This window comes from Scomber scombrus, chromosome 7, assembly GCF_963691925.1.
Source record: "Scomber scombrus chromosome 7, fScoSco1.1, whole genome shotgun sequence".
Classification (NCBI taxonomy): Eukaryota; Metazoa; Chordata; class Actinopteri; order Scombriformes; family Scombridae; genus Scomber; species Scomber scombrus.
In genome coordinates, this window is record NC_084976.1 from 20,053,812 (window position 1) to 20,065,930 (window position 12,119).

A 12,119-nucleotide genomic window follows, 5' to 3' on the forward strand; every position below is an offset into this window, starting at 1 on the left:
CAAAGTGCAGCTTTCTTTTTCGATGTCTTCCGCCTTTACAGTTTTTGCATCCTGGCAGTCTTGTTCTTGAGGTGACGCACAAAGGATTGAGAAAGATATTGGCCTTTAATAAAAGCACAAACACGCAGCAATGCCTCCAAATTCAGGTAAGATCTCATAACAAATTATGAAATGAAGGTTTATATATTTGTTTTTAATGTGATCATTCTGGAGCCATTTGTCTGTTTTCCGTAAAATGCGTAGTTCAAACTTGATGGCAGATTAAACATAACTTTATACATTTCATAACTTTTTTAGTTATATTTTTCTTTCTATGTCTGTGACTGTAATCCCAAAATATAGAAATAGTTTAGTAGAGGTGCCTACAAATAATGTTCTTAAACAAATTCTAAGAAGAACATATCTTTAACTGTTTCTTTCAAGCCTTTACTGTCTACTGCCAGGTCAATCTGATTAAATCTAAATGTGTTATTATCTCAGTGTAAGATTATTAAGATATACGTTTTATTTGTCAAAAAAATATTTTGATATAGTTCTAATTATTTTGGTTATCCGGTCAGGTTTTGGTTGTGACTATCTGAAGTTACTAAAATAAACATATAATTTGTAGCTTCAAAATGAGAAATTGAACAATCAATTTGAAGTATTTCAGTTTTCTGAAATTAATTCTTAAATCTTTCAAAGTTATGAAACATCAAAGTTGAAATGCAGGGTGGGACAAAGAGTCATGAATGGCTCTTTGTAATTTATTGCCTTATTAGCACCAAAGTACACTGAGAAATCATTCCTTTTTAAAATAGACGTTTTATTTCTGATGAACGATTAGATACATTTGGAACAGGGTCTACAGCAAAGCACCTTAACATGTATAATTGATCACATTAATTAAATACTAGAGCCAAAACATATGCTGCTTTCACACCATCAACCACTGTTTTAAACTAGTCTTTTTTCATGATTTTGTCATGACAGAAATGTGTTTTTGTTTCTGTCCCTTGTACTCACATTTCTTTCACTTTCACAGGTCCAACATTCAAAATGAAGACTATCGTGTGGTTTGTATTAGGTGAGTGAGAAACATTATTGTAACATTGAATGAGTTGCCAGTGAAGTAGATTTTTATTTTATTTTGTATTCAGTTTATTTGATACGGACAGTGCAAGTTAACCTAGAAGCATTTCCACTCATTGAAAAAGTTGAAGTACTGATGTTTTGCATACAGAGGTTTTAGAAGTTTTAGCTTTAGCTGGTTTTCAACTCCAGCTCTTAGTTAGGCTTTTAGTTACAGACAGAAAGAAAAAAACAAAGTATACAAGTGACACACTATTGAAAACATACAATTAAAAACATTACAAGTCATGGCATATTAAACATGCATACAGCTCTGATTTTGCTTCAGTTAGCCTTTAACACTTTTATGAAAAACCTTTATGTCTTGAGCTCATTTTAATTTGGTTGGTTGAGTGTTCACCACAGATCCAAACAGGGCAATGTGTATGATTAACTTTTCAAGTGTAATGCTTTTTTGTGTCCAGAAGTGAAAAAATGCCTGCAGTGTTATTTTCTTCCTCTCAAATGCCTATAAACGCCGGAAATTTCAACCTGATCATTTGTCCTTAATTAAAGGAAATATTCACAGGATAATGTTCCATTGCAAAGTGCTGAGAACAAAAACCATCAGTTTGTCCTTGTCTTAATCCACAGAGATTATAATATTCTCCTGTGACTATATCACACTAAATGAAGTGTGCTTCATGAATGTTAACCTTTCTTTTCAGTGTTGGGTCCACTCACTGCTGCAGGCGAAGTGGTGTTTGCAGAACCAGGGGAGAGAGCCACCATCAAGTGTGGGGGCAACAAAGACCCTTTAAACCTGGATTGGAAACGTGGACAGAAATTAATCATTGGGTATTTGAGGCGTGGCTCCCCTCGCAGAGGTAGTCACAAAAACAGACTTCAGTCTAATGTTTCAAAAAACTAAACAGTTGATATTGTCTACAGGACAATATTGTTATAAAATCTTCACTGTTTGTAATTACACTACATGTATTCTCTTCATTTAGGCCGAGAGGAAATTGCGAGCAGGTCAAGGCTGCTACAGGCTAATTTGATGATTAACAGAGTGAAGAAAGAGGATGCTGGACAGTTCACCTGTGAAGCAGACAGCAAAATGTATAATCACACACTTTTGGTGGTGTCAGGTAAACAGCAGAGCCAAAATCATTTGTATTTGCAAATAACTATTAGAATTGCATTAAACACTACATACCCTACCCATCATACACCTCTTGTAGTCAGATTATAGAAAAAAACTGTATTTGAAAATATTCTTTAATGTAAATAAAGAAAAAGAAGAAAATCATTAAACAAGAGTAATAGCTCTGATCCTTCAAACAAAGATTTCAGAATCACAGATTACTTTACAAGAATTGTTATTGAACAATAATGTAACCTTTGAAGAGTGAATATAAAAAAAAAAGTTTCCCCTTTAATGCAAAGGATTAAAATACATTAAAAATAAATAGTTAATATTCAAAAGATGTATTGGACTTTCATAAAGTTAGGAGAGACACAACAGTAAGACTTTTTAAGAGAGGAGTCCAGAATGAAGTGAGGGTTAAGCTCCAAAAACAGTGAATCCTACATTTCCAATCATTTAACTTGATATTGTCTTCCATTAGACCCTCTCTACTTGGCAAACACCTACATCTATAAATCTCCCCTCCCCCAGTTTGTAACGCAGACTTCCTGTTTAAAACTTGTAGTCACCAAGACGTCACAAGTTGAGTTGTACTCCTCTTGATGATTAAACTGACTTCCACGTTTAAAATTGGTGGTGTGCCCCTTTAAATTCATGATTTAATTTTCTAAAATACAGTTGTTCCACTCCAATTTATTTGTTTATCATAACATATTTCCATTTTGCTCTTTCTAACGTATAATACGGGTGTGTCACAGTCCTGATGATCTGGATGAAACCTCTCTCTCTGTGATTCTCACTGTATCTTCCTCCCGTCTGTTGTCTCTCTGTGTGCCAGTGTCAGTCAGCCCCTCCGGTGAGCTCCAGCTGGGCAGCAAAGCTACGCTCCAGTGTCAGGTCGAAGGTCTGAGCCCAGCCCCTCCAGTGCAGTGGAAGAGGCCAGGTGTAGATAAACCAACAGAGTCACACACTGTTAAACTCAATCCTGTGGCCTCGTCAGATGCAGGAACCTGGGAGTGTGTATTCTCTCAGGATGGGCAGATCAAAAACGTGAGCCTAGTTATGAAAGTTAAAGGTAGGACTCTGCATCTGCTTTTTACCAAAACAATTTCTCCCTTTTAGACAACTGGGAAAAGTACGAATGTGTGTCTTTTTCAGCTCCTGAACCATCTACAGTTTCCCCTTCCATAACCTCAGAGTGCAATAAGACGACCTGCAACAACTGTGTGTGCCGTTTGTGTTTGATTGTGTAAATCCTCTGATCATGAGCACATATTACCCAAAAGTGTGTCATTGACTCATTAGCGTTGCTCTCTGCCATGGTTTGTTTTCTTTGCTCGACCAGGCGGCTCTAACTCTAAGACAAGTGATGATTCACGGCCGCTGGTGCTGCTGGGGCTCAGCTTGTGGGTGTGGGTTGGAATTGGAGTTGGAGTTGGAGGCCTGGTCGCAGTTTCCCTGATGTTCGGAGTCACCGTTTTGTATAAGAGGATCAAAAGAAGGAAGGTAAGTGAAGACAAATATCCAGGTGATCCTCATTTGGTGCTTTGTAAATTGAAATTAGAAGGTGGGATGAAGGAGGTTTGGTTGCTTGAGCAAACAAAAAAGCATACATGTATATTTTTTTGCAATTTTAAAATGTTGTGATGTTCAGCCTCTGAAGAAATGACAACAGCTGCCTTTGGCCTTCTAACTTCTAAATATTGTTTTGATAAGTATAATTTAAAAAAATATATAATCCTTATAAACCATTTGTTGGTATTCACTGACAGTATTACTCCTCTTTGTGAATCAGAGTAATGTGCTGGACCAAGCAGTTGACTGGATCTTTTCCCACCTGGATGACCTGGAGTCCATGGATGTGTCTGAAGGAGGTCGATCAGCTGCAGAGAGCGAGGGTGGCAGGGACCCTCCGCCCGGACCTCGTGTCAAAGACGGACTGGGCAGTGAGTCCCAGGGAGAGGGAGGAGAGAGAGGATGTTTAGAGGGATACTTTCAGGATTCAGAAGACTGTGACACGATCATCTTCTAACAATCATAATTTAATTGAATTTTTCATATTTAAACATGAGGTTTCCTTCCTTTCTCCAGAATATGAGCTGTTGGCATTCATCAGTCGCATGGAGACGAGCACAATGTGCGGCCACTATGTTTGTCACATCAAGAAGGATCAGCAGTAAGTGTTCCTCTGCACGGCACTTCAGTGTGTTTCTGACTTTTAGGAATATTTCACTGTTTCAGAGCTTCAAATATCATATTTCAAAGATTGTTTTTTTAAAAACACATACAGCTTTAGATAATAATAGACATGATTGGATCAACGATATTCTAGCCATAACACTAAAGTCTCACCTCATAGTCACATTGTTTAGTAATTAATGTTTTACAACAGTGTTTGCACTGCAGTGTGTCTCAAGAAGACACTACCTCTGCTGAAACGAAAACTGGAAAAGATGTGGCTGAGCCCTGCTAACCCGATGTGTCATTCATAAAAAAAAAAAAAAAGAATCACAATACTGAGTCAGATGTGTGTAGAGGTGTTTGTAGTTATTCTGCAGAAGCCTGGTGTCATTTTCAGCTGATTTAATGAAAGTAACGGCACTGCTCTGGCACAGCTGCAGATTTATAAACACATCAGTGAAGCTGCCTTCAGATGCTGCAGAGATTTCATGAACTGAAGGCTTTTCATACAGTACAAAGCAGCTGTGGATGACAGTCACTTTAAGAATCACCCACATTCATTAACAGATCAATACAGGTGCTTTAATCACATTAAATGTTATATTCTGCACCAATTTTGGTCAGAAGGTGTTTAATTAAATTATTTATTCATACTTAAAGCATTAATTTGTTATTGCAACACATTTACAGCAAGTATTTAGATTGTTCTTGCGCTGGTGGTTGCACTATCATAAAAATACGGCCCAATATTTTATTTAGTGGTCAAATGATCAAACTAGTATGAACTTGCAGCAGTAATTGGCTCCTTCTCTGTTCTGATTAGGATTGGATTTAAAGGTTCAACATCTTAGAGTAGACTTAGACATCATTGTTTTGACTGTAACACCTGGCTTAGACTTTACCACTTTATTACCATAATGCCTGAAAGTGAGGGGACAGAAAGGCTCGTTTTCTCCCTTATTCTGGCTCCAGTGGTCTCATCTGTTCCAAAAAGAACAAAAAAAGTTAGTCTCACAAATCACATGCTTTCTGTTCTTTGACGAGTAATTCGAGTTTTATCCATTTTGGCACTAAAAAATGTCTTTTTTAAAAATGATTTGCTACTGGAAATGCTCAGCAGGGGGCACCATACTCCAGGTCTGGTTTGTGAAATGTCATCTGATGTGTACACAGTATTACATCGTACTGACCTTTTGTAGATCTAATGAATTCAAATGGTTAAAAATATCCACTTCGGAATAAGCCCAAAACTTGCTATCATGTGTTCATACAGTATATTATGCTTTCAGTCATTTGGATCATGTTGGATGCCACATGCAACTTATATTAAGATCAATAAACTGTCTGTAAACAGCTCATCATTAAGTGTGTGTGCTCTGTGTTTCACAGGTGGGTCATCTTCAATGATCAGAAGGTGTGCGCTTCAGAGAAACCTCCCACAGACCTGGATTACCTCGACTTCTGCCGGAGAATGGCTGAATGAGACAAAGGAGCGCTACACTCGGGGTGAAGGAAGAGGGCGTGGACGCTAACACAAACACACAACATCCACAGCTGCACTCCACCAAGCTCTTACAAACGCCCTGGCACGCTTCACAACTGACCAAACTGTAAATAAGTCTCTCAGATTGCAAATATACCCGGTTAAATAAATTGGTGCAGATGTACAGATTAGGTATTGGGGGGGGGAGATGTTTTATTTTCATCCACTGAGCACAAAAGCATGGGCCTGATCAGAGAAGCAGGTTCAAATAGTTTATCTGGACAAGTTTTCTGAGTAAAACTCTGAAATCTGGATTTTTGCCTGATGTTAAAAGACCTTTTCCAGGTTTTACTCTACAGTATCATCCAGTAACTCAGAAAACCTGCTTCATTGAACAGGCCCTAAACATTAGCCATTCACTCTTTAATAAGTTTGCTCTATTATCACCGTTCCATGTCCTGTCTATTGACGTCCATTGCCAGCAATGGTCACTGCCCTTTCCCTTCAAAATACAGTCTATTGCTTCCAGCCCCCTCTTTTTATTTTATTGGACGGTTGCAGCTTAGTGTCACCTCTTCAGCCAAGCACCAACTCCTCCTCTAGCCTATTCAGTGAGGAAGTAATAACAGTTCAAGACGAGAGGAAATGTCAGTAAGTGAAACAAATAAATAACAGCTCAAATGTGTGTTACAAAAGGAAATAAAAAAAATGTCAAACACCAAAATCAACTTGTTTTCTCTGAAAAGTTTGGTGAGGGTGATAACTGGGCGATTTTCTTTTTTGTTGGTTTTCTTTTTTTATTTTGCAAACAAATCCTTTGTTACTTCTGTTGTGGAACAATAAAGAATTGTCTTTCTGTCATTTTGCCTTTTTCTTTTTGAGTGAGCCGTCATGAAATTGGTTTTATGAGAACAATCAGCTCGTGATTTCAGTACGAGTGATGAGTTGACATACGTGACAATCCTACAAAGTGCATGCAGAATTAACATGTCAGTGTTTTGAATACATTGTACAGATCTTTCCTGAGCTTCATATGAAAATGAGAACAGTTTGAAGAATCTCAGGCCTAGTTTGCAAGAAAGCGCAGGCATGAAGAGCAAAGCCACAAAGGGCTGGGGTTTGCGTTGGCCTATAACTTGCCAAAGTGCAACTTTCTTTTTCGGTGTCTTCCGCCTTTACAGTTTTTGCATCCTGGCAGTCTTGTTCTTGAAGTGACGCACGAAGGATTGGGAAAGATTTCAGCGTTTAATAAAAGCACAAACACGCAGCAATGCCTCCAAATTCAGGTAAGATCGCATAACAAATTATGAAATGAAAGTTTATATATTTGTTTTTATATATATTTGTTTTTAATGTGATCATTCTGAAGCCATTTGTCTGTTTTCCGTAAAATGCGTAGTTCAAACTTGATGGCAGATTAAACATAACTTTATAAATTTCTTTTTTAAACTTTTTTAGTTATTTTTTATTTCTATATTTGTGAAATAAAAATATAGAAATAGTTTAGTAGAGGTGCCTACAAATAATGTTCTTAAACAAATTCTAAGAAGAACATATCTTTAAGTGTTTCTTTCGATCCTTTACTGTCTACTGCCAGGTCAATCTGATTAAATCTAAATGTTATTATCTCAGTGTAAGATTATTTAGTCATATGTTTTATTTGTCATACATTATTCTGATATAGTTCTAATTATTTTGGTTATCCGGTCAGGTTTTGGTTGTGACTATCTAAAGTTACTAAAATAAACACATAATTTGTAGCTTCAAAATGAGAAATTGAACAATCAATTTGAAGTATTTCAGTTTTCTGAAATTAATTCTTAAATCTTTCAAAGTCATGAAACATCAAAGTTGAAATGCAGGGTGGGACAAAGAGTCATGAATGGCTCTTTGTAACTTATTTCCTTATTAGCACCAAAGTGCACTGCGAAATCATTCCTTTTTAAATAGATGTTTTATTTCTGATGAACGATTAGATACATTTGGAACAGGGTCTACAGCAAAGCACCTTAACATGTATAATTGATCACATTAATTAAATACTAGAGCCAAAACATACGCTGGAATTTTCCCTGTGACATTTGTTTCAGTTTTTTTTATGCAAGTCTCCAAAGCAAGTTTTACATTTTTTAATATAAGAGAAAGTGAGAGAATCAGGAAGTAGAGCTGTAGCTTGGTGGTTATGTATCACATGCTTCTTTGTAAAGTGCTCAAACAGTAGCTACATGTGGTGTCTCTAATCTGGGTTAAAAACCTGCTTTCACACCATCAACCACTGTTTTAAACTAGTCTTTTTTCATGATTTTGTCATGACAGAAATGTGTTTTTGTACTCACATTTCTTTCACTTTCACAGGTCCAACATTCAAAATGAAGACTATCATATGGTTTGTGTTAGGTGAGTGAGAAACATTATTGTAACATTGAATGAGTTGCCAGTGAAGTAGATTTTTATTTTATTTTGTATTCAGTTTATTTGATACGGACAGTGCAAGTTAACCTAGAAGCATTTCCACTCATTGAAAAAATTGAAGTACTGATGTTTTGCATACAGAGGTTTTAGAAGTTTTAGCTTTAGCTGGTTATCAACTCCAGCTCTTAGTTAGGCTTTAAGTAACAGACAGAAAGAAAAAAACAAAGTATACAAGTGACACACTATTGAAAACATACAATTAAAAACATTACAAGTCATGGCATATTAAACATGCATACAGCTCTGATTTTGCTTCAGTTAGCCTTTAACATTTTTATGAAAAACCTTAATGTCTTGAATTTATTTTAATTTGGTTGGTTGAGTGTTCACCACAGACCCAAACAGGGCAATGTGTATGATTAGCTTTTCAAGTGTAATGCTTTTTTGTGTCCAGAAGTGAAAAAATGCCTGCAGTGTTATTTTCTTCCTCTCAAATGCCTATAAACGCCTGATATTTCAACCTGATCATTTGCCCTTAATTAAAGGAAATATTCACAGGAAGAGTTTCTATTGCAAAGTGCTGAGAACAAAAGCCATCAATTTGTCCTTGTCTTAATCCACAGAGATTATAATATTCTACTGTGAATATATCACACTAAATGAAGTGTGCTTCATGAATGTTAACCTTTCTTTTCAGTGTTGGGTCCACTCACTGCTGCAGGCGAAGTGGTGTTTGCAGAACCAGGGGAGAGAGCCACCATCAAGTGTGGGGGCAACAAAGACCCTTTAAACCTGGATTGGAAACGTGGACAGAAATTAATCATTGGCTATTTGAGGCGTGGCTCCCCTCGCAGAGGTAGTCACAAAAACAGACTTCAGTCTAATGTTTCAAAAAACTAAACAGTTGATATTGTCTACAGGACAATATTGTTATAAAATCTTCACTGTTTGTAATTACACTACATGTATTCTCTTCATTTAGACCAAGAGGAAATTGCGAGCAGGTCAAGGCTGCTACAGGCTAATTTGATGATTGACAAAGTGAAGAAAGAGGATGCTGGACAGTTCACCTGTGAAGCAGACAGCAAAATGTACCGTCACACACTTTTGGTGGTGTCAGGTAAACAGCAGAGCCAAAATCATTTGTATTTGCAAATAACTATTAGAATTGCATTAAACACTACATACCCTACCCATCATACATCTCTGGTAGTCAGATTATAAAAACACCAGTATTTGAAAATATTCTTTAATGCAAATAAAGAAGAAGAAGAAAAACATTAAACAAGAGTAATAGCTCTGATCCTTCAAACAAAGATTTCAGAATCACAGATTAATTTTACAAGAATTGTTTTTGAACAATAATGTAACCTTTGAAGAGTGAATTTAAAAAAAGAAAAAGAAGTTTCCCTTTAATGCAAAAGTTTAAAATACATTAAAAATAAATAGTTAATATTCCAAAGATATATTGGACTTTCATAAGGTTAGGAGAGACACAACAGAAAGACTTTTTAAGAGAGGAGTCCAGAATGAAGTGAGGGTCAAACTCCAAAAACAGTGAATCCTACATTTCCAATCATTTAACTTGATATTGTCTTCCATTAGACCCTCTCTACTTGGTAAACACCTACATCTATAAATCTCCCCTCCCCCAGTTTGTAACGCAGACTTCCTGTTTAAAACTTGTAGTCACCAAGACGTCACAAATTTAGTTGTACTCCTCTTGATGATTAAACTGACTTCCACGTTTAAAATTTAAAAGTGTGCCCCTTTAAGTTCAAGATTTAATTTTCTAAAATTCGGTTGTTCCACTCCAATTTATTTGTTTATCATAACATATTTCCATTTTGCTCTTTCTAACGTATGATACTGGTGTGTCACAGTCCTGATGATCTGGATGAAACCTCTCTCTCTGTGATTCTCACTGTATCCTCGCTCCCGTCTGTTGTCTCTCTGTGTGCCAGTGTCAGTCAGCCCCTCCAGTGAGCTCCAGCTGGGCAGCAAAGCTACGCTCCAGTGTCAGGTCGAAGGTCTGAGCCCAGCCCCTCCAGTGCAGTGGAAGAGGCCAGGTGTAGATAAACCAATAGAGTCACACACTGTTGAACTCAATCCTGTGGCCTCGTCAGATGCAGGAACATGGAAGTGTGCGGTCTCTCAGGATGGGCAGATCAAAAACGTGAGCCTAGATATTAAAGTTAAAGGTAGGACTCTGCATCTGCTTTTCACCAAAACAACCTCTCCCTTTGTGACCACTGGGAAAAGTAAGAATGTGTGTCTTTTTCAGCTCCTGAACCATCTACAGTTTCCCCTTCCAAAACCACAGAGGGCAATAAGAAGACCTGCAACAACTGTGCGTGCCGTTTGTGTTTGATTGTGTAAATCCTCTGATCATGAGCACATATTACCCAAAAGTGCGTCATTGACTCATTAGTGTTGCTCTCTGCCATGGTTTGTTTTCTTTGCTCGACCAGGCGGCTCTAACTCTAAGACCAGTAATGATTCAGCGCCGCTGGTGCTGCTGGGGCTCAGCTTGTGGGTGTGGGTTGGAATTGGAGTTGGCGGCCTGGTCGCAGTTTCCCTGATGGTCGTAGTCATTGTTTTGTACAAGAGGATCAAAAGAAGGAAGGTAAGTGAAGACAAAAATCCAATCATCCTCATTTGGTGCTTTGTAGATTGAAATTAGAAGGTGAGATGAAGGAGGTTTGGTTGCTTGAGCAAATTAAAAAAATGTATTTATATATATATATATATATATATATATATATATATATATATATATATATATATATATTTTTTTTTTTTTTTACTACAGGAAAGACACCGCAGGTTGAAGAATTCCAGACAACCACTGACGACCAGGCAGTTCTGCCAGTGTGACCAGTAAATGTTCTTAACTTTTTTCTATCTTGTAAAAAACCCCTTTATCCCCTCTCCAGTAATCTCTGTTCACTTTACAGATGCTTTCTAATAGACTCTATTCACTTTATATTAATGACTGTATGACCTTCATTTTCACTGTGCCTTTTACCCAGTACTTCATTATTGTGCCGTAATTAGTGTGAAAACTTCTCCCCTTTCCTCTCTTTATCACAGCCCAACAGCTGCAGCCAAACCGCAGCAAGAACGCCGAAGAGAGAAACCCCTGCTAACGGAGTGACATGAAAGAAAGGAGACATAGAGAGAAAGAAAAGGAGGCAGGGAGAGAAGGGGGAAAGGAATGAAAGAGAGGAACAGATAGAGATAAGTGTAAAAAGAGCGTGGGTGAACGAGAACCACGGTGCGAATATGGCTTGAATGTAAATGGGCTTTTGAATGCTCTTGATGAAAATAAAAATCAAATGTAATGATGTGGGCACTTTGAGCTTTTCCCACTAAATATAACCAGTGATCTGAATGCAAATGGACCTGAATGCCTCCACTGGAAGCGAGGAACAGCAACAGTCTGTACTTATTTAACATTTATGAATCATATTAACATGTTCAGCCTAGCATATCAATACATTCAGCATTGTTAAACTATTGGGCTCTGCTTTTATCTTAAATTACAGACATATCTTCTTTCCTGTGCTTCTGTTTTTATTTGCTAAAAAGATTTGTATGTATTCTTTGTTCTGATTTTTCAGGATTGCCATACTGCATTGAATTTGATGTCTTTTTTTCCTGCTGTCAATAAACTATGAGCAAACCCAATTGAATTTCAAAAATTATTTCTATCCTTATGACAGAACAGGGAGACAGGTAGGAGAGAAAATCTGAGGTGCATTCATGCATGTATACATATACATATATACATATATATTTGCATTGTTTTCTTTGAATCCCCTGTGCATTCAGGTAATTTTA

At 37.1% G+C, this 12,119-nt stretch overlaps 2 protein-coding genes across 2 annotated transcripts; both read left to right on the top strand.

Annotated features, from left to right (window-relative positions):
• The first annotated feature begins 42 nt into the window (after positions 1–42).
• LOC133983006 (uncharacterized) lies at positions 43–6,592 on the top strand. The gene is made up of 9 exons (XM_062421914.1): positions 43–146; positions 1,025–1,066; positions 1,779–1,937; positions 2,064–2,201; positions 3,039–3,275; positions 3,546–3,706; positions 3,996–4,146; positions 4,292–4,376; positions 5,771–6,592. Exons 1-9 carry the CDS (start codon positions 131–133, stop codon positions 5,862–5,864), a joined length of 1,083 nt encoding a protein of 360 aa, XP_062277898.1. The 5' UTR covers positions 43–130; the 3' UTR covers positions 5,865–6,592.
• Positions 6,593–7,046: 454 nt separating this feature from the next.
• On the top strand, positions 7,047–11,950 carry cd4-2.2 (CD4-2 molecule, tandem duplicate 2). Its single transcript, XM_062421855.1, has 9 exons — positions 7,047–7,150; positions 8,220–8,261; positions 8,974–9,132; positions 9,259–9,396; positions 10,241–10,477; positions 10,561–10,626; positions 10,748–10,902; positions 11,089–11,156; positions 11,370–11,950. Exons 1-9 carry the CDS (start codon positions 7,135–7,137, stop codon positions 11,431–11,433), a joined length of 945 nt encoding a protein of 314 aa, XP_062277839.1. The 5' UTR covers positions 7,047–7,134; the 3' UTR covers positions 11,434–11,950.
• Positions 11,951–12,119: the final 169 nt, after the last annotated feature.